The 22,323-nt window shown below is 40.0% G+C and overlaps 1 protein-coding gene across 3 annotated transcripts in view; it reads right to left on the bottom strand.

Moving 5' to 3' along the window:
* The window catches only part of LRSAM1 (leucine rich repeat and sterile alpha motif containing 1), a 107,046-nt gene that overhangs the window by 18,223 nt on the left and 66,500 nt on the right, over window positions 1-22,323 (bottom strand). For 2 of the 3 annotated variants that reach the window (XM_089675185.1, XM_089675187.1), the window contains exons 15-22: window positions 21,960-22,030; window positions 18,532-18,631; window positions 17,767-17,854; window positions 15,612-15,686; window positions 11,514-11,594; window positions 8,096-8,191; window positions 3,662-3,760; window positions 3,201-3,332 (exon numbers count right to left, since the gene is read on the bottom strand). In XM_089675185.1, the coding sequence (XP_089531311.1) occupies window positions 3,201-3,332; window positions 3,662-3,760; window positions 8,096-8,191; window positions 11,514-11,594; window positions 15,612-15,686; window positions 17,767-17,854; window positions 18,532-18,631; window positions 21,960-22,030 (742 nt within the window). The remainder of the gene's footprint in view (window positions 1-3,200; window positions 3,333-3,661; window positions 3,761-8,095; window positions 8,192-11,513; window positions 11,595-15,611; window positions 15,687-17,766; window positions 17,855-18,531; window positions 18,632-21,959; window positions 22,031-22,323) is intronic. The other variant, XM_089675188.1, reaches the window with a different exon arrangement.

The following is a 22,323-nucleotide window of genomic DNA, read 5'->3' as shown; positions in this document are numbered from 1 at the left end:
TGGCATAACACTGCCCTCACGTGGATGGGTCGAATTAATACTTTTAAAATGACAATCCTGCCAAACATTTTGTACCTGCTCTCCACGATCCCAATACACCTGCCACCTATATTTTTTCATTGTTTACGCCGGTTATTTACAACCTCCATTTGGCAGGGGAAGCGACCCAGGTTGGCGTACTCACTTCTCCACCAACGCAAAGAAGATGGGGGCCTTGGAGTGCCTCATAATTCCCTCTACTATTAAGCTGTGGCTTTGGTCCGCATATTGAATTGATCACTCAAAAGAAAAAAATCTGGGTTAACCTTGAAAAATCTATTGCTTGTAGGAATTTGGCGGGGGCCCCTTGGGTATCGCATACGGTCTGTGGACTGTCCAGCTGGACCAGCCCGGTTATACTGATCACTCTGAAGGTCTGGATCAAGGCAATAGGACGCGTACTCTTCCCCCCCCCCCCCAACCTCGCCCCTTGCTCCGTTGGGGGGATTTCCTTGGTTTCCACCTGGGGAGGATGTCTGCTTTTTTAACGCCTGGGGCAGGGAAGGGAATATTACATGTATGAATTGGCCCCAATGGGTCGTTATACTGCCTATAGACAGACTAAGAAGGTCCTTCGGGTCATTTCCCATAAACGTTTGGCATTATAGACAGCTATATGACTTTTTCCAGAAATTACTCCCTAACGTACGTTTCTCCTTAACGCCTTTCGAATCTCTGTGCCTGTACCTTGGGGAACCGAAACATTTAATCTCTCAAATGTACAGGGGTCTACTCTCCATTTTCTCCCAGACAACTCCATACTATGTTAGGGAATGGCAATTGCAGTTAGATCTTGAGTTTACTCCCCACCAATTACAGAAAATAATCAAATTATCACGTCTCCTCTATCAGCTCTAAAATGCAGGAGTCGTGCTAATAACTCTTATCTCGATGGTATAACAGAGAACATTCTGGCGAACCAGAGTCAGAGTTCTGTAGATCACAGCGAATGGGGCCTCAATTTGAAATTCTTGCAGAAAATCCCTCTAATTCTAAGTGTTCTCCTGAAGATACAACGTGAAGAGGGGGCCTGCTCTTTTGGCCGAGCTGGCCTTGGTTTCCCCTTGTATAAAGGATGAGGCTAGAACAACCAATTCCACTCCCAGTTTGTTTGGGTCTCCTGATTCAGAACGAGGTGTTTTTTCTGAACCCCACGAGACTGAAATTAATGGCTTGGAAGTTGAGAGGTGGTCTCTAAGACATCTGGAGCTGTCTGGACTAATTTCTGCAAGCTAGGAAAAAGTCAACTATTTCAACCTTCCATCAGGTATGGAAAGCCTTTTTTGGGGCTCTCTTCTGGCAAAAGTTGGAATGCTTGAACTCCCTCGGTATCGAATGTTCTTAAATTCCTGCAAAATGGTTTAAAAGCGGCCTGGCTTATAATTAGTTGCAAATTCAAGTTTCAGTCCTCTTGGCCATGGCCAAGTAAAAAATGGGCCTTTAACCCTTTGGTCATTAATTTTTCTGAAATCAGCAATGAAGATTAGATCACTAGTGGGAATTTGTCACTTGGCTTGAATGCCTTGCTGGCACCACCATTTTACCCTATAACTTTGTGCTCTTTATTCCATTTGGCTCTGAGGACATATTTCCTGATGGCAATTGCTACCACAAGTAGATTATCTGACATGTATGCCTTTTTAGCTAGAGAGCCAAACTGCTGGATCCTCATTCTGAGACAGGTCCCAAATTCTTCCAAAAAGTTTCAACTTCATTCCATATAGGTTGGGAGTCTGTACATTCACTTTTTCTGGAAGATGGGTGGAAGAAGTTAGATCTGGTTCATTCACTTTCAGTATATCTGAAATGCACGGAGGACATCCGTGAACAAGATAGTCTTTATACCTTCCCTCCAGGTCCAAGGAAGAGCTTCACAGTACTACCCAAGGTCATGTCTTCGTGGATTGTCAAGACCATTCAGATTGCCTACAAAGTCCTAGGCTTGCCGCCACCTTTGGAAGTGAGAGCTAATTCAAAAAGAAGCATCTCAATCTCATGGGCAGCATAGGCTAATTTAGTCAGCAAAGGTGGTTTGCAGGGCAGCAAGCTGGAGCACAGCAAATGCATTTATTTGCCACCACAGAATGAGTAGGACTTTTCCAACGGTGCAGTCTTTTTTTGATCTACAGTCATTGCAGTGGTTGTCAGTAATAGAGGTTTATATGCAGCATTCAGTTTGTTTGTGTCTTGGTTTTTCCACTCCCTTTGTTCCTTTTAGCATTGGTTGGTACATCCCATGGTGGGCTGACAAGGGGAGGTCCAGGAATAGAGAAAATTGTATTCCTTACTTACCGTAATTTTCCTTTCCTGGATCCTCCCCATGTCAGCCGGGGATTCCCACTCAGTCTCCGTAGCGAGGAGTATTATGTTGAACGCTGAGTGAGGGGAGACAGCCACTTTTATGGGCTAGGAAAGAGGTTGTCCTGGAGGGGTCAGAGAGGGCAAAGCTGACCTGTGGTAGGCTGACATGGGGAGGATCCAGGAAAGGAAAATTACTATAAGTAAAGGGAATACAATTTTCCCTAATATATATGTATATACACACATATATATATATATATATATACACATATATACACACATATACACACTATATTGCCAAAAGTATCGGGACACCAATACCCCAATTCATAATTCATCCCAAAGGTGTTCTATTGGGTTGAGGTCAGGACTCTGTGCAGGCCAGTCAAGTTCCTCCAATCCAAACTCACTCATCCAAGTCTTTATGGACCTTGCTTTGTGTACTGATGCGCAATCATTTTGGAACAGGAAGGGGCCATCCCAAACTGTTCCCACAAAGTTGGGAGCATGAACTTGTCCAAAATGTCTTGATATGCTGACACCTTAAGAGTTGCCTTCACTGGAACTAAGGGGCCAAGCTCAACCCCTGAAAAAAAAACCCACACCATAATCCCTCAATATATATATTGAAATATATTTTTAAATATATTGAATATGGCCAAAATTGTAGTATTTCATATATATGTCAATATATTTGGGAATAATATTTTTAAAATACATTTAAAATATATTTTTCTTCCATGTTTGGAGACTACTGCTCTACACCAATCCAAAAAAGAAAAAAAAAAGTCTAGCTAAAGTTTCACTTCATTACCAATAGAGATGTCCGGTAGAATTTTTGCTGCCCTAAATGTGCTTACCTTCTTGAGGTCAGCAGGAACCATCTTCTCCAACATTTCCAAGGAGAAACGATGATGAGCAAATATGGGAAGATACTTCTCTGCAGAAAGCTCTCTCAGAAGATTCACCAGTTCCTCTTCAAGACCTTCTTCCTGTAAAACAACCACAGGATTCTTAAGCAGGGTATACACTTTGAGTTTTTTTTTCTTTCAACAAGCAGGTTGAATGAAAAAAAAAAAAAAATCTTCACAGATCCCCACATCAACATAGGCTATTGTATTCTGACAGTGGGGACACCCCCACAACTTGCCAGAATACACAGATCAGCGCTGCAGCCAGTTGCTGCATGCACTGATTGACTACTAGTTTTCTAGTATGAATGGTCGTTAGACCAGCGTCTGTTGAATAGACAGTGGTATACACAACTTCAGTTTCAAGGCTCACTGGAAAAAGATGCGTTGGGTACAAAAAGACAACCTACCTGGAGTCTGAGGGACAGAGGCTTCTGGTTCAATAATCGCTGATATTGAATCAACCAGTAGTTCTCTTGCCTGGCTTCACTCTTTGCATCCATCTCCAGCTAAGTGAAGGCAAAAACAGACTTCAGAGTGGGAAAGTCACATGAAACATTAAAAAGTACAAGTCCAGCTTTCTCATGTCCTTCTACCCCATCCCTCACCAACCTCTACTTACAAAAATATTAGATGCAGACCTTTTTTCTTTTCCAATGGTCTTCTAGCCAGCCTGATGGCATTACCGGTCATTCCTCATCTACTCCAGTGGCAGTGGTGGGAAGCCCTTACTGCTGCACTGAACTGCCCTTAAGTAATGACGTGTGAGCGACATTTAGTGTAGTAGTACAGTGAGCCCCATGCTGCCGTTATATTACCACCCCAGAGGATGGATCCAGGATAGCATGGGCTGAAAAAAAGGGAGGGTTGCATGACTCCGGCTATCATTCAATCTGGAAGGCTGAGGACATTCAGTGGCGAAAATTAAAGGACTGCAGGGAACAGCTCCCAATAGAATTTACATATTGCAGCAAAAGCTGCTTTTTCATTCTTTTTATTTAATTGTCATGCTTTTTATTTCTTTTTAACTGAAATGCATAACTAAGCAAGCTGAACTACATATATGCATGCATATGAATATAAACGGACTGCAGTTCTAAATAAATATATATATATATCGATATCTATATATATATATATATATATATATATATATATATATATATATATATATATGCTATGACAGCTTAAAAACTATTGGAACTATATGGACTTACTTTGTGTCCTTTTCTAATTGACAGATTTTCCCCACTTTCGATTTTGCATTTTAATAACATTTATTTTTTGTGTAAAGGCTTTATATTTTTTTAGTTAAACCACAAGCAGGTTTTTCACTAGGTTTTCTTCCTCTGGGGTGTGTAAAACATGTGACCACCACACTTTCTTATCTTATCCCTTCTTGAGCAAAGCATTGCTTCTGGGTCCATGCACACTTGGTAACTATAAACTTAAAGCAAATGTGAATTGTTGCCAGACTCAAAAAAGGCACATGTGCAATGGCACATGACACACCATAAAAAAGATAGGTAGTTTCTAACAAAATTTTAGAAAATGAAAAATTGGACACTGGAAAATAGAGATAAAATAGGAATTTTTACTCACCTGTAAATTCCTAATCTTGGAGTGCAAAACAGGACTTATATTCATAGACCATGGGTTATATGCTGATGATTGGACACTGGCAAAGAACCTGCTATAGCTGTCTCTAGTGCACATTCATAACTTCGCTCACTCTAAGAGACTCCAGGGTTTTTTTTTAGCGAGCAGTAAGAAGTAATCGAGAGAGAGGAGAGGAGCCTGTTTCCTGTACAGTACACTAAGATAAGGAGTGTACAGGTAAGTCAAAATTCCTATTATCTTATTTGTACAGTACATGACACAGGCCTTGTAATTAAAGACCATGGGATGTCCCCAAGCAATAAACTGATGAGTGGGAGACAACATAGCAGAACAGAACTGCCAATGGGACCACAAAAAAACGCAAGGGTTAAAGAGCCAGATAACATTCCACTTCCAGAACATAACTGCCAATGGTTCCGCAAAAAAACACAAGGGTTAAAGAACCAGAAAACATTCCAATAACTGTGTATAGCACCTTGAGACCAAAGGCCTGAGGCCTGAATATTCACTTGGAAGAACATAGAGAATGTATGAATGGAGGACCAGGTGGCGGCCTTGGAAATCTAGGAGACAGATGTTTGATGTTGAAAATACCAAAACACACCAACAGCCCTGGTAGAATGAGCTCTGATAGGGAGGGGAGGAACCCCTTTCCTTAAGGGCATAGGACCTAGAAAGAAGCTGTCTGATCCACCTGGCAATGGTGGATCAGCAAGCAGGTTGTCTTCTATGAGAACCTCCAGGTAGAACAAAGAGGAACTTAGTCTTGCAATCATAGCCCATGTCTGCCAAGTAGACTTTGACAGTCCTGACCACAGTCAGACAGTGTAAAGCAATTTCCTTGTCATGACAGAGGAAACAAGCATCATGGTCCTCAATGAGGTGGAAAGAAAAGACCACCTTATGTAAAAAAAAAAAAAAAAAAAAAAAAAAAAAAAAGGTTTTCGTCTCAAAATGAGAAAAGGCTCATTACAAGAAAGAGCTGCCAAGTCAGAAACATGCCTAACAGACATAAAGGTGACCAGGAATGCACCGTACATATGATGTCTTCCAATGGATAAAGACAAAACTTGTCCCTTACGGAAACTCAAGGCCAGAACCAAACTGACTTACAGCCAAAATACCAGTGATAGTGAATTTCCTTGGGTTCAGCCTTCTATCTTTGCACCAACAAAGTAATTTATCTACATAAATATTAAACTGTCACGTGCATGTGCATTTTCAACATAAAACTTATTTTAAAAATTACAAAATGAATATGGTCTATACACTCCAACCTAAAAAAAAATAAATCTACACAAATATAAAAGTGCATTTTCAGCATCAAAAATTACATATATATATATATATATATTAGGAGTGCAATCCTCATATAATATATTATGCAAAATAAGTTCATATGACTATAGTCCCAAAAGAATAGAATCTTCTCAAGATCTTCTTTACTTCACCAACACAATGTGTTCCACCACCATATATACTAAATGGATTCACCACGGATTCACCAGAAGTCAGTGCTGTTAACATTATAAACCAGCCAACAACGTACTGCCCTCTGGGAGTAACAAACTGCAATCAAAATATTCTTAATTCACCACCACGCAGTGTGTACCACCTCCAAATGTGCTCAATATACTCAGCAGAGGTACATGCTTGCAACATGATAAACCAGCCAACAGAGCATTGCCCACTGGAAGGGACGATCTACAGTGCCCCAAAAAATTATTTTCTTAGAAGTCCTCAAGATTACCAAATGATCTACACCATCATATTATAGCAGGAAAAGAAAAAGGAAAAATCTTGCATAGTGTGAAATCCTTAAAACACTTTATTGTTAAAATCAGTCCAAAACACCACTCTACTGACACAAGTATAATATGTGTAATCATATACCCATGTTCACTCCAGCTGGAATCCCTAGCTGCGAACATGGACCTGATATGTGTCGTGACATCACATCCAAGACCCGCCCTACGCGTTTCATCATTCAACGTCCTCCAAATACACCACCCTCCAAATGCAATGTTGTGTGGAAAAAACCCATCAAATTCAAAATGGTAAATTTTACCTACTGCCAACGTGGTAGAGACATTCACAGATGAGGATAACATGCTAAATTAAATAGCTCCCCAAATATAAAAAGGAACAGGACAAAGTCCCAATTTCAGAGAAACAATGCCTTATCTTATCCATGCAGCAGGTTCCTGGAGGGGACAAAACTTCACCCGTTAGAGCAGGCCTACTATGGAAGCAGTCTTCAGGGTCTGGGTGCCATAGGAATGGACCACGGCTCTGAATCTTTATAGTATCCTGTGGCTAGCTACACTTGTTGCACCATGTGCCAAGGTAAGCATCAAACGCAAGATCTAGTGCCCAAGTCTTGATTGGAGGAGAAAAAAACACCAAATTTAAATTGCTCTTGCCAAAAAACATTACAGGACAAAAAAGGCAGGGGGTACTACAATAAAGTGAAAAACTCCCAAATCCTCTGCCTGTAAAACTGCATAATGTGTTACACACTGTGGCTTGTGATATTAAAAGCCAGGAATTTGTGCTAATATACAGGGAAACCTGGTCTCTTACCTACCTTATCCACAACACTGGACCTATTAGCGGTCCAGAGGTCCAGGCTTCACCTGTCAGAATGGGTATACCCAAAAAGGGGTCTTCAGGGCCTGGGAATCATAGAAATGGGACATGGACCCTGACCTGTAAAGCATCCTGTGGCTAACTACACACGTTGCACTTTGTGCCAAGTTGAGTGTCTAACGCAGGGTCCAGTGCCCCAAGCAAACATTAGTGACCGGCCCCACACAGTTGGGTCTAGATACAGTCCTCACAACTGCTAGATAGCATAGAGCAAAAAGTAGTCAGATCATGACAGACGTGTCAGAGAAAAAAATTGAATGGTTTAAAGAGAAAAATACATTTCCAGAGGAGCACAGGTCCATCACCTAAGCAAACTAGCAAAGAAAAGCAGGAGTCTCATAGAGTGGGAAGGGTTATATGAGTGTGCACTAGGGGTGGCCCTAGCAAGCTTTTTGCCAGTGTTTATTCGCCTGAAGGTAGCCAGCATATAACCCGTGGTCTATAAGGACAAGTGCTGTATCCTGTACTATACAAATAAGACAGTAGAGTTTTGTTATACTGACAAGTGCCTCAAGGAAACAAATTTCCCAAAAATCACTAATCTGAATTCTGAAGTTGATCCTCTTTGTACATACCAGCACGGCCAACAATTCTTCTTCCCTCTGTTTCTTGTCCTTCAGTAACTGCTGCAGGAGTTCACTTAGGGCTCTCCGCTGGTCCGAAATGACCTCCTGAGAACATTGAGAACATTAATGAGAACATTGTCAGTTGATAGGGAACAGTCATCATGATAAGTGTCCAAGAAGTGGGCAATCTAAAGGGGATGAATTGGTTTCTTTAGGGGTAGATGACAACCGGGCTCCTGACACAGCGATTACTACATAGATAATGATCCTTGTGTATGAAAAGAGTTTTAAATAAGCAAGTGTCCATGTTACCTCTTCAAATGAGGTAGCTAGAACACTTTGCTAAACCTTTCATACAAAAGATGATTTCTAAAAGTTTCCAGTGCCAACAGCAAATACAAGGGTGGCGATGGAGGGGTATGATCTATGGAAAGGGATGAGCAAAGCCTGGATATTTCTTGCTGAACTGGAAGTAATGGTGCAACAAATAAAAAAATAGCAATGAAATAATCCTTTACTTTCCTAAATCCCTTACAATGGATATTATTGTATGTGTGCAAAATGAACCGAGCTGGTCTAAAGATGGATTAAAGGGGCTAGCCATGATTTATACACATGTTTTAACTCCTCACAGTATAGAAAGGAAGAACTTCACACTGTGATTGGGTTTAACATTCCTTTCAGAAACTTTAGTCAGCCAGATGTGGTCATTAAAGGCTGTCCTGAGTAGGTATACACAAGGATAATTCATGTCCCTTACACACATCTTCTTCCCAGTGACTAGGAGCTGAAATCTGATTTTTATCTAGAGTGCCAACTGTGGAAGAAACCTGATATTAAAGGCCATAATTTAAAAAATAACAGTAGTTTACGTACAGATAAGGGTGCATGAAGGAGAGAGACACTCTGGGGTGGATTTGCTAAAGGCAAATAGACTGTGCAGTTTGCAAGTGCAGTTGCACTAATTTTCCCCAGAACATAGTGAATGTGGTGAAACTCTACTGGTTTCCATCATTCAATCGTGCAAACAAAAAAGCTTTTTTTATTTTATTTTTTAAAATTTTCCCTGCACCTGACTGAGTATTTCTTACAAAATGAAGCTCGGTGGAAGACGAGTACAACTGCACTTGCAAAGTGCACAGTCTATTTGCCTTTAGTAAATCAACCCCTCTGTGTTCGTTTTTGAAAAAATCCTAAATCTGACTTGTAATCCTAAGTGGAACTTTCCTTAAATCAAATACTCCTTAGAGGTATTTGAGATTTGTTTTGAACATGGTTGCACACAGGCCACAGGAATGGATGACACCACCAGTGAATGCAGAATGTTCATACATTTCACAAACCTTCTGTTACAGCTTTGTAAGGTGAATTTTAAAACATGCCAGAACTACTAAATCCAGACACAAAACATTAAACACAGATACAAAAGACATTTCTAAGGGTTAAATAACAAGACACAAATTCAGCACAAACAGATTTGTTGGACAGAAGGAGACCAACATTTTTAGGGAAATAAACAATATTGATAGGCTGCATTCTCAGTGATGTCACTGGTCTGTAGTGATTGGACAGGTTGCATTAACAGTGATGTTACCAGTCTCTAGTGAATGGATAGAGTGCATTGTCAGTGATGTTACCAGTCTCTAGTGAATGGATAGAGTGCATTTTCAGTGATGTCACCAGTCTCTAGTGAATGGATAGAGTGCATTTTCAGTGATGTCACCAGTCTCTATTGAATGTAGAGGTTACTTCTAAGTGATGTTGACAATCTGTAGTGAATGAATAGGTTGTATTCTAAGGGATATCACCATTCCTTCGCAAATATAAAGGCTTTTCTCAGTGATGTCATGGGTCTCTAGTGAATTGATAGGCTGCATTTGTAGTATTGTCATCAGTCTCTAGTGAATGTATAGCCTGCTTTCTCAGTGATGTCACAGTCTTTAGGGAATGGATAGGCTGCATTTTCAGTGAGATCACTGGTGCATAGCAAATGATAGGCTGCATTCTCACACCAGAGATAAAATGTAATTGAGGTTTACACACCGCTAAATTAATCTTTGTCATGGTTTCCCAAAAACAATCATAGACAGAGCCCAATGCTCATAGGTAGCAGAGAATTAACACGCCAGAACAGGAGCATGCATAAGACACAAAAAAACAGATGCACAAAACAAAACAAGTAGACAGACTGTTGACGAAATAAAACAAGAAAAAAAACCCTTTTATTAGTGGACAAATATTCTTGGATGAGAATTTTGAACAGATGGTTTGTGCAACATGAATCTTTAGAAGAGATTTTAACAATGATGGTTACTTGTATGTAATGATTCCACTGGTTCCTTATTCATCCAATCAAAAAGTACGTCACTGTCACATGTACAGGACCGGCAGCCAATCTGTGCACTTAACCAGTAGTTTATTTACCAATTAACTAGCAGCAGCACCACAATGGTACAAAAATAAATATTGGCTCAAAAACAAAATGGAAGATTTCAAGTGTCCCTGCAAAACCTTTGAGGACTTATGTCACTGATATAACCTCTCCTGATTGGTGATTAAAGTAGTTGTCTAGAACAGTCATAATCTCTGTTTACTGATTCATAAAAGGTGATTTATTCAAAGAATTACAACCTAAACTAAAGAGCCCATGGCTGTTTGATGTCCATATCCAACTCTGAAACCAACCGTGCTAAGAGAGACAAGAGGAAATGCTGCCATTGTTAGGAGCTGAACTACGGCAACACCTCCCTAAAGCCAGCCCTACATGGATCCAAATTCAGCCGGTTCAGCAGGGAGCGGCCAAATTTCGATCCATGTATGGGCAGGGTGTGTGTACAGAAGTTGATCTACCGACCACCCTGTTGGACTTTTGCCGCTCAAACAGTGCGGCCGGCTATAGCCAGCAATGCTGATCAGTGTATTCTGATGGTGGGCAAGTCTATCCGCTGTCAGAATACAATAGCTCCAATGTGTGGATTGGGGAACTGAGTCAGTTTCTTTTTTGTTCAACCTGCTGGTGGAACAAAAAAGACTGATTTGTGTATGGGCTGCCTAACAAATGGTTCAGGTTAGCAAGGCTGATGTCAGCTAGGGGCTCAGACTTCAAACAGCTCCCCAGCAGATGTTATTCAGACGTCCTGGACATGCTCTTTGACAAGAAGCACCTTCAAAGATCTAAAACATCTCTGCAGGCAGAATCACTTGGGAAGCCTGCCTATAATATCACTGTCTGCTAAAGTATTATTTATGGTGCTCAAAAAGTTATGAGCACACAAAATGCAGACATCATGGCCCAGTTAATGGACAAGCAGAATACAGTGGGTGTTCCAAAAATCACACCCACCAGTCAACAAATAGCTGAACAAGACGAACACGGGAAACCTGCAGGTTTTCAATTTTGAAGGGACGCGGGGAGGTAACCACATACCTGAAGTGCCTCTGTGTCCAGCTCTTGCCTCTTTACCTCCAGCTGAGTCAGATGCATTAACTCAGCTTCTATTAATAATATCTAGACAGAAGATGAGACAGGAGGGATTGGATAAATAAAATCTCACTCTTATAAGCTATCTGAGCTGCCGTAGCAAAGCCGGGGGTACAAGGGAGACATCTGCGGCAGCCAAAAGGTTAGTTTTATGCTGTATTAAAAGGAGGTGCAATACATGCATTGGATCTACATCGTACGCAGAAAACAAATCACATATATTAATAAGGCAGGCCACCAACAAACTGCCAATTGTAAAGCTAATATGTTATTGTATTTTACAAGAGATTAGACGTTATAAGTTCTATGTGGAAAAGAAGCCCCAAACAAAAAATACAATTCTGGAAAGACGAACGGTGGGTTAGATTCTCTGTCAGGTGTTTATTACAGCCTGTGTCCTGTTGGTCAGAACTGCACGTTCTTCCTGTCCCAATTGCTGTAAATTGAATTTACCATGTCCTTTTCTATAGTGCATTCTCCCTACATTTCTGCTGAGTGTCTACTAGGGAGGCCACTGACACTGATAAGCCCATAAATACTTTTTCATAGAAATATTTGTACAATGCATTTCAGAGAGGGAGATCAGGAGGTTCAGCTGGCAGTAACTCCCTGGTAGTTACCATGATAGGAAGTGAGAATGAATCTTCCCAGTGAAGACACATGCAGCTTTAAAACCTGACATTGGTTCTAACCCTTCTCTACTGTATTCAACATGTAAAACAGTTTGAAGTAGAGTTTCACTTTAAAATGTAATAGAATCACATAATTACACTAAAGAATCCAGTAAAAAATATTATGCAATTAGTAAAAAAAAAATTCCATGAAACCACAGAAGCTCACGTTTCATGAGTCAGTATTGGCAACTGAAACTGATTTAAATAAGGACTGAAGAGCTATGAGGTTTTAAGCACTATGCTGTCTGCAGGAGCGATGATATAATCTATTCTCCTGGTACACAATGGACAGCGAAGGTCAGTATCCCTGCTTAACTGTATACAGTTGAGGTATTAGCATTTGAAACTGATCTCATCAGGAGTCATGGATCACAAGCTCAGAAAGAGATCATTATAATTCAAAAGCAGTATGCCAGGAAAAAAATGCTTAATAATCATAAATCTATTCAAACAGTGGTGACAAGGCAAAAAGTAAAGTATACAAGCAAATTTGCCTCTCGATAGTAATAATGCAACCCACTTTCGTCCTTTAGGGCTTGTTCACACCTATGCAGTGCTTTTCGCAGTTCGTTTTGCGTTTTTCTACACGCATTTTTACTGCGTTTTGTTAAGTTTTTTTTTGTTTTGTTTTTTAAAGTGGAATTTTTGTTGTTGTTGGGCAGAATAAAAATGCAAAACACAAAATGCGGCAAAAATGCACAACTACCATGCATTTCAGCAGATTCTCCATTGAAATCTATTGTAGCAAAAACGCTGCTTTTTGCTTTTAAAAAAGTCCCTGGCCCTGTCCAAAAACACAGCAGCTCAAAAAAGCATAGATGTGAACATGTTCCATAGGAAACCATGTTAAATGGACTGTAGTGCGTTTCTACAAAAAAGCACTAAAAATGCATTGGTGTGAACAAAGCCTTAAGGAGTGTCAGTCAATGCTTGGCTTATGCAAAACATATTCGTATTCAGTCCTAGGTTATCGTTACACTGTGCAGGGCTTACTTGGGAATATCCTATATTTGCACTTCAGTGCTAGCTTCAATTTGTCTAAGATTGTGCTAGGCCCTAGTCTAATGTATAAAAGTTGCTTCCCTATCTTCCAGCTGTAAAGTTTGTATAACAGCCTAATAAAACATAGCCTCAGGGTAGTGTACGTTCCTCTTAACTATGGAGCTGTATTAATTGAATGCTGTAACACAGCCTCCATTGTAACAAGGGTTACAATGTATTGCTTTGCTCTGTGGCTTATACAGTATTTATGAACTTCATCAAGGACTGCCTTGTATCTAATAAATTAAACAGCATACATCTAGAAACTTAAAGTGGCTTAAACTCCAAGGTCAACATGGAGCTGCTATGGGACGGATATTCTTGCCACAATTAAAGGACCAAATACTAACTTTTTCTGGTGGAAATGTTACTCCAGGCTCCTCCCAATGCTGTTTACATAATCAAAATATAGGCATTTGGTCACATGAGCTCTAATAAAGGAGATGATCAGATTTCAAAATGGCAGATTCTTTCTTTAGAGACCATATGACCAAATACCTAAGTGCTTGATTATGTGAACAAAATCAAAGGCCATCGCCACCTTTTAGAGTATGTTACATGCTACCCCAATATTTAGGGTGTAAAATGCTGGAAAACTGACACCCCCACCCCAAACTGATGCCCCGTCTGACACCATGCAGGGGTTCTTCACTTCCACAGCAGCTGTCCATTCTGAAGTTTTCACAACTCTGCAGTGCTCCGCCCACACAGCAATGTTATTCAGTCACAAAGATCTTTGAATGAATAAACTACAAATTAGATCTGCCATTGCAGCAGGCAGAGTTGTAGACATCAGTTACCAAAAGTGCAGTGATCACCACACTCATAATTCAATTACACTTTCTCCAGCTCTCTAACTGAAAGCTCTTATCTTGGTATGGACTAGGAGCTTGAGGAAGAGTCTGCTGGAGCCTGGCAAGGCACACACAATGCAGGGATTGCAGTTGCCAATGCTTTGCAGGGTCATCTGCATAAAAATAAAAAAAACACATACTTTTTTTTTCTGCAAATATCGATATATTTATTAATTTTTTTGCAAGAAGTGGACTTTGAACAGCATTTTATCCAAAATAAGTATTTCATTCCTTACATTAAACTTTATGTATCCATCCCAGCAAGATGGTTAACTTTCTCTCTCTCTTATTTACCAATAATTAAATCAAACCAAGACTGACGTTATTGATGGAGGTGGAATATTTACCGGCTTTTCATTTTCAACAAGAATATTTCCAGATGAGGTGTGTTCAATGTCTGAAAAACTTTCAGTTAATAGCTTTTATTGTCAAGAGACCGTTTTTATGAAGTATGATTCTACAGAAATGGTAATGTTTTAGAAGGAGGTGTTGCTAAAAATACTGGACGAGTCAAGACCGGAGGAGTGGCTTTGACTTAACTTGGCTAAATGCTTCTATAACTGTTTTTCATGCTTGATGTTCTCTATGATACAAATGTGGTGTCTTCCAGAGAAATATGGCAGCAAGGAGCAATGATAAAATAAAGTAAAAAGCAACAGCCAGGCAGGGCAAGAAGAAGGCCAAATAACATGCTGAGATGTTGGCAAAGGTGAGCATGGAGGAGATTCCTATTTAGAACAAATGCATACTACAGCAGAGTCGAAACTGTACCGAGCAAAAACAATACCCTAAAAGGAAATCCAAACTGAGGAAGTATGGATACTTCCATCACTGAACTCTGCTTTTGAACAAACTAGTTCCCTCACGCTGAGACATTGGCTTCAGTACTGTCTGACTCACTGATCTGGAACAGGTACAAAAATCAGGAGTACTGACTTTACTAAATGCATGCTTATTCCAGGTCAGCAACTCAGAAGGTATATAAACCAAAAACAACTAGCATTTTCAGTAGGTGACCTCTGTGTCCTTTCATAATGGTTTTCTTCCAAAAGGTATGTCCACTTTCATGCAGAAGCCCCATTATCAAGCTTTTTAAAAAGGTAACGGAGCAACCAACGAGCCATGGTTTTCCAACCACTCTAATTTGATGAAAGGTAACATGTTGCTGCCATGGATTACCATTCATTGTCATTCTTTGCTCAGCCATAATATATAGCCATAAGCAGCAGTGAAGTGATTAAAGCATACCCATTACACAGAAATGAGATTGGGGGGGATGTTGGAGCCACTTTGGGTGTGGAACTAAGGTTAGTGCATGACATCTTATCCCACCCTGCCTATCTGTGCTGACTGGTTTGCCACACAAAATGGTTGCAACACCCACTGGTAGGAGGCAGGTACACTTTATTCCCCTCTTTGAATCTCATATACAATTCCCATTCCTTCTTAATTAGTCGCTCTCAGATCACACCCACCTGTTCCCGTATCTGCCGATGCATTAAATCTTTCTTCAGCTGCAAGGCCTCGAAGGCCACTTTCTGCATTTCTGACTAGAAAGGAAACAGTTAAATAGAGAGTCAGAGAAATACAATATTCACCATTAGAGATTGCGAAGGCACAAAATGTAAGCTTGGGATAAACATTAAAAAAAAACAAAAAACAGTTAACCCCTGCAAAAAGGAATTTTGGCTTACATGTCAATTCCATATCTTAGAGTACAGTACAGAACATAGGAAGTGTTATGCATATACCATGGGTTATAGACTTGTACCTTCAGGTGATTGGACATTGGCAAGGCTTTAGAAGACATGCCCTCTAGGAGTTTCCCCTGTAACCTTACCCTAAGTCCATGAGTCCTCAGTTCTCACCCTGATTAAGTATCCATTCAGAAGCAGGGTCCAGTGCTGTAGGGTCAACTGGATTGTTCTGAGCTCCCAAGATGTTGATGGGGTGCTGGACTGAATAATACTGCCTCGAAGGAGCCTAAAACTTTCAAGAGGACTCTCACTGTCGAATGTCTCTTGGATCTCAATTATTAAGCATGCGCTCTTAGAGGAAGAACTTTGTTTTCTGGGAGAAAGACTTTTGCTTGGGCTGTATCCAGGACCAGACCCAAGGTTTCCAGGCTAAGGGAAGGCTGGAGAGCAGATTTGTTGAAATTGATGACCCAGCAAAAGACCTGGAGCATCTGACTTGTCTTGTGCATATTTTCTGATAGCTAGAAAGGAAAGGAGTCATTCAGAACAAGGGTATAGATAGCCAGTTACTTGGATTCTCTGAGACTCTAAGAAGGGTAAGCAGAGGTGGTGCTAAGACTTTTGTGAACACTCTGGAAATAGAGGATAGGCCGAAGAGCAGTGCAACAAACTGGAATTGATTCTGAAGCGCACTGATGAGGTGGGTAAATGGAAATATGCAAATAGGCATCTTTGATGTCCATGGCTGCCATATATTCCCAAAGAGGCAATTACTGACCCTGCAGATTCCATGCAAAATTTTGGAATTTAAATCTGTTGAGCGATTCTAAGTTCAGAAGAAGATGGATACCCACATTGTGCTTTGGTACAATAAACAGATTTAAATAGAATCCTTTGAACCTGTCTTATGGTGGTACTGGCATACCCTTATATCATGGTGTATGAATATCTGTGCCTGTGTCCTGTACTGTAGGGTTAAGGTATGATATTTTAGTTATTGAGGGGAATGGGGCATTTTAACCCACTGTCTTTTTAAAGACAGGAAGTTTAGCAATCTCTGGTTAGCAGCTCCATCCACTTACCACATACTACCATGCTCACTGCTAGATTTTGCATTCAGGTTACATTAGAGAAACTAAAGGAGTGAGATTTTGCTGCTGGGATTCAAAGGATACAAGAATGCAGTGGATAGATCAGCTGGGCAGCATCTACCCATAACCCAAATATCAATTTCGCGCAAAAAGACACTTTAAACAGCACTTGTCCACAAAATAATTGTTTGCCAACGAATACACAAGACAGAATGCCTCATGCCTCGGTGAGGTTACCAGCAAGCTAATAGGTAGAAGTTTCATAAATATGATTTCTGTCTCTCTCCTACATATTCACCTTCACTCAACTTAAATTAAAAGTGGCCTCCCATTAAGCATTTACACCAACTCTTCATCAGCAACACACCATACAGGAATACTTATGCTGTGCAACTGGGGACTGGACTTGCACTTGCTTCTGTTCTCTTCCTTAGTTTAAGATTCATCCTACCTTATTGCTGATTGTGAGCTGGTTTGCGCCATCATTCAGGAGTTTATTACAATTTTGTCAACCTATTGTTGGCTGCAAACTATGTTATACTACCATAGACATTGATTGTTTTCTGCCTTATTGTTAGCAATGGTTGATGATGCTGTATGTGTACTTTTTGCTGAAGTGCCATGAAACTAACAAAGTTATTCTGAAAAAAACAGTTTTATAAATATTGCTTCTGTCAAAAATGGATCTCTCCATTGTATACTAGGACAAGTATAGTCTAAAGTCCAGCCAAAACAGATATTTTACATTTTTTTTTCACTAGCTTCAAGGAACTTGCTATGATGAATTCAGGTTCAGACCTGGTGAAGTGACAGGTACACTCTAAAGGACATTCTACACATACCTCCTGCAGGATCTGGGTGATGGCCTTACTCTGATCTAGCTGCTGCCATGACTGGATTTGCTGGAGCTTGCGGTCCATTCCTGCCAGGCTGTCAACGAAAAGATAAAAGTAATAAATGAAAATTACAATAACCTGTTAAATGTGTTGCATCTAGAAGAAGCTCTATAAGTGAAATACAGCTTAAAGTATATGTAAAACATAACAAGATGACATTTAGTCATCAGCAAACAGTATGCTAAACGCAGAGGTATAAACATAAGCCTAATGCTCAAAGCAATATCAACATTTTGCACACTTGGTTCACTTACATGCCAATATCTTTTTTAGTCCTTATAAGATCCAAGATCCAAGATGCATAATATTTACATAAATGTTGAATAATCTATATTATGTTAAAAATTGAATTGAAGCTGAATTCACAATATGGATTTTATTCTATATTTGCATTGGCCCAGCTCGGGCTAATGTAAATATGCATATCCCATACCTGTGGGATCCCTGATTTGATTTGAATGCTTCTTGACTCATCAACTTTTTAGAATACAGTGGCCAATAAAAAGTATACAAAAAATCTGACCATAATCTGACAATGTCACAATTAAAAGAAAAGTCATTTAATGACTAACTATCTTTGTCCTTGTACAGATGAAATAATTAGCTAGCAGAAACCTCTCGCCTGTTATTCTGTGACCTGTCATGAAGCAGCACACAATCATTGACAGCACCCAGTCTTACTCAAGACAATCTGGGGTTTTTCCACCTCACCTGGAGCATGTCTGGTAAACCATCTCCTGACGCCTTGCTTCATAAGCCATTTGCAAGAGCTTGTTCTGGTAACTTTCCGCCAGCATTTTCTGCATCGCCGCTGGTGAGACAGAGGCAGGAATTAATAGGTTGGTCTACCCAGCTGTTGTGCCAGGGATATCTGATAAGAAATTATTTAACTCTTAAGACACCGAATGAAAGTAATCAAATCAATAAAAGCTCTGGTATTTATACAGCTATAGCAATGTGTACAATTTATGCCTGAGTATTTTTGTAAGATGGGAAAAAAATTGGGATCACTCATACATTAGCAGGCAATATTAATTCCCTGATTGTTAATCAGCATTTACAACTTTTGCCTACAGTTATACACAGGAGAAAAACTGTATTTATAGTACAAAGAAGCAAATTCTATAAATGGGACTTGCTAGTATCCTTGGTTGCAGGAAGGCTGGGCTTCATTACAGAGAATGCTGGACTAGGAAAGGTAAATCTGGAAACAAAGAGCTAAGTTTCAATAGGAGAGGGTTAGTGTAAGAGTTAAGCCAGCCATAGACTGCTCGAATCCTGCTGAACCAGCCGAGATTCGAACCATGTATGGGCAGGCTGAATGTACAACCAGCCTGCTGGAATTTACATGCGATTATTGCTAGGGGTTGTTTTAGCTGCTAGCAAAAAAGCGGGGATGGCTTCCTCCTAATCGACTAAAAATCTCAAAAAACGTTTGGTGTATAATTTAGTTAATACAGTATAGGATATAACTTTTTTTTTTTTTTTTTTTAATGGTTGAACTGGATGGACTTTTGCCTTTTTTTAGCCAGACTAACTATGTAAGTAAAGTCATTTGTTCCTAAATATCTATATGCAGCGGTAAATATAAATAACCAGCTATATGGTTAGGGAATAAAATATCTAATAACAGACAAATATCTGAATAACAGACAGAAGAAATGTACAGTTAGGTCCCTATATATTTGGACACAGGCACAATTGTAGTTTTTTCAGGTATTTACCAAAACATATTCCAGCTATAGTTATATAATGGATATGGGCTGAAAGCACACACTCTCAGGTTTAATTTGAGGGCATGTACATCCAAATAGGAGGAAGAGTTTAGGAATTACAGCTCTTAAGAGTAGCTACTTCCCCCTTTTTCAAGGGACCAAAAGTAATTGGACAATTGAATCAAAAGCTGTTTCATGGCCAGGTGTGGGCTACTCCTTTGTTATTTCTTCATCAATTAAGACAGTAAAAAGACTGCAGTTTCTAAGTGTGGTATTTGCATTTGGAAGCTAGTGCTATGAACCTACATCATGCGTTCAAGGGAGCTGTCCATGCAAGTGAAACAGGCCATTGTAAGGCTTAAAAAATGAAACAAACCAATCAGGGAGACAGCAACATCATTAGGAGTGGCCAAATCAACTGTCTGATACATTCTGAGGAAAGAAGAATGCACTGGTGAGCTCAGCAACATAAAAAGGCATGGACGTCCATGGAAGAAAACAGTGGTGGATGATAGCAGGATCCTCTCTATGGTAAAGAAAAACCCATTCACAACATCCAGACAAGTGAAGGGCACTCTCCAGGAGGTGGGTGTATCATTGTCAAAGTCTACAATCAAGAGAAGACTTCACGAGAGCAAATACAGAGGGTTCACCACAAGTTGCAAACCATTCATAAGCCTGAAGAATAGAAAAGCCAGATTAGACTTTTCCAAAAAACATGTAAAAAAGCCAGAACAGTTCTGGAAAATATTCTTTGGACGGATGAAACAAAGATTAATCTGCTCCAGAATGAAAGGAAGAAACAAGGGTGGAGATGGCTTGGTACAGCTCAACGTCATCTGTAAAACATGGTGGAGGCAGTGTGATGGCATGGGCATGCATGGCTTCCATTGGCACTGGGTCATTGCTGTTTATTGATGATGTGACAGAAGACAGAAGTAGCCGAATGAATTCTGCAGTGTTTAGAGATATACTGTCAGCCCAGATTCAGCCAAATGCAGCAAAGTTGATTGGACGGCGCTTAACAGCACAGATGGACAAGGATCCAAAACACACTGAAAAAGCAACCCAGGAGATTTTGAAGGAAAAGAAGTGGAATATTCTGCAATGGCCGAGTCAATCACCTGATCTCAACCTGGGGCGGACTGACAACTTATGGGGCCCCTGGGCAATAGGGGATCATGGGGCCCCTGTGTCCTTGCCCAAACTAAAAAAAAGCCTATGAAAAAGGTACCAGGGGCATCTCATGGGGACCCCTACTGAAACTGGGCCCTCGGGCAGTGCCCGAGTTTCCAAATGGTCAGTCCGCCCCTAATCTCAACCCAATTGGGCATGCATTTCACTTGCTGAAGGCAAAACTAAAGGCAGAAAGACCCACAAACAAAGAATAACTAAAGACAGCTGCAGTTAGAGCCTGGCAAGCATCAGTAAGGAGGAAACTCAGTCTTTAGTAACGTCCATGGGTTCCAGACTTCAGGCAGTCATTGCCAGTAAAAGATTCTCAACAAAATATTAAAAATGAACATTTTATTTAGGATTATATTCATTTGTCCAATTACATTTGAGCCCCTGAAAATGGAGGGACTGTGTATAAAAATGGTTGCAGTTCCTAAAATTTGTACTTGATATTTATGTTTAATTCAAGGGGTTGAAGTTTAAAGTCTGCACTTCAAATTCATTTGGATTGTTTAGTTTTAATTTATTCTGGTAGCATACAGAGCCAAAAGTATGAAAATTGTGCCTGTGTCCAAATATATATGGACCTAATCGTATATACTCTTAGGAGGTTGAATCTGGTACACAACATCGGAATCAACAGATCAAAAGTTTTATTTAAAGAAAAAAAAATGTAAAAAGGAGACCTAAAACACAGTTTTGCAGATTTTCCCACAGGAGTGTGTTATAATATTATGCATGAGAGACTCCCTTTGCATAGGCAGGTAACGTGATACAAGCTACCTGCGCCTGTTATCACTTATGCTGTCCGTACACAAACACAGAACGCAGAATAGAAAACATTAATTGTTATGCCTTATAATACCTCTTGTCTATCAGCTTCTCTGGGTTCAGATGCTGATCTTCTCTGCATAGAGCCCTGTACTGAGCTGTATGCGTGCTGCACTGTAAAATGCAGCAAAAACATGGTAAAAACGCCTATGCGTTTTTGAGTCGTTTTTGCAACGGGTCAGTGTGAAAGTAGCCTTACTAATGCTGGTGCACACAAATTCTGGGGCAGCTGTGCATAGTAACCAATCAGTTTTTAGGTTTTATTGTCAAAGCTTAATTGAACAAGCTGAAGTTAGAAGCTGATTGTTACCATGCACAACAGCACTAGATTCTGTGTGCTCCAATTCTAGTAAATCTCCCACAAAAAGTTAAATAGGGTATATTATGTAGCTGAACAGACACAGTTGTAGTACATACCAGCAACTTCTTTTCGTCTAAGGTTTTCTGCCTCTTCCTGTGTGATTGCCATGAGGTGCTCCATTTTTATCCTACGAAACACAACATATTAGGATATGTCACTAAGAGAATGATCTTCAAGGCTGTGCCCTCACAAATATTATAACTATCATTGTTTGTACATACCAAATTAATGTGTTTCTAAAGCCAAGTTTTTTTCTAGTGTTGGATAGAGTTGCAAAGGGTTAGGATTTCTAGAAATTCTGAGGACCCTCTGCACACTGGTATATACCCTTTCAAGCAGACTATGCAATAAATAGGGATATTTAGTTCACACATATTGCAATACATGCTTAAGCTGGCCAAATGCATCAAAGTAATCGAT

This window comes from Staurois parvus, unplaced genomic scaffold, assembly GCF_062004578.1.
Source record: "Staurois parvus isolate SC_StPar_1 unplaced genomic scaffold, SC_StPar_1.0 ptg000154l, whole genome shotgun sequence".
NCBI lineage: Eukaryota > Metazoa > Chordata > Amphibia > Anura > Ranidae > Staurois > Staurois parvus.
Note: the sequence above shows the minus strand (reverse complement) of the source record. Positions and strands in the feature narration are given on the sequence as shown.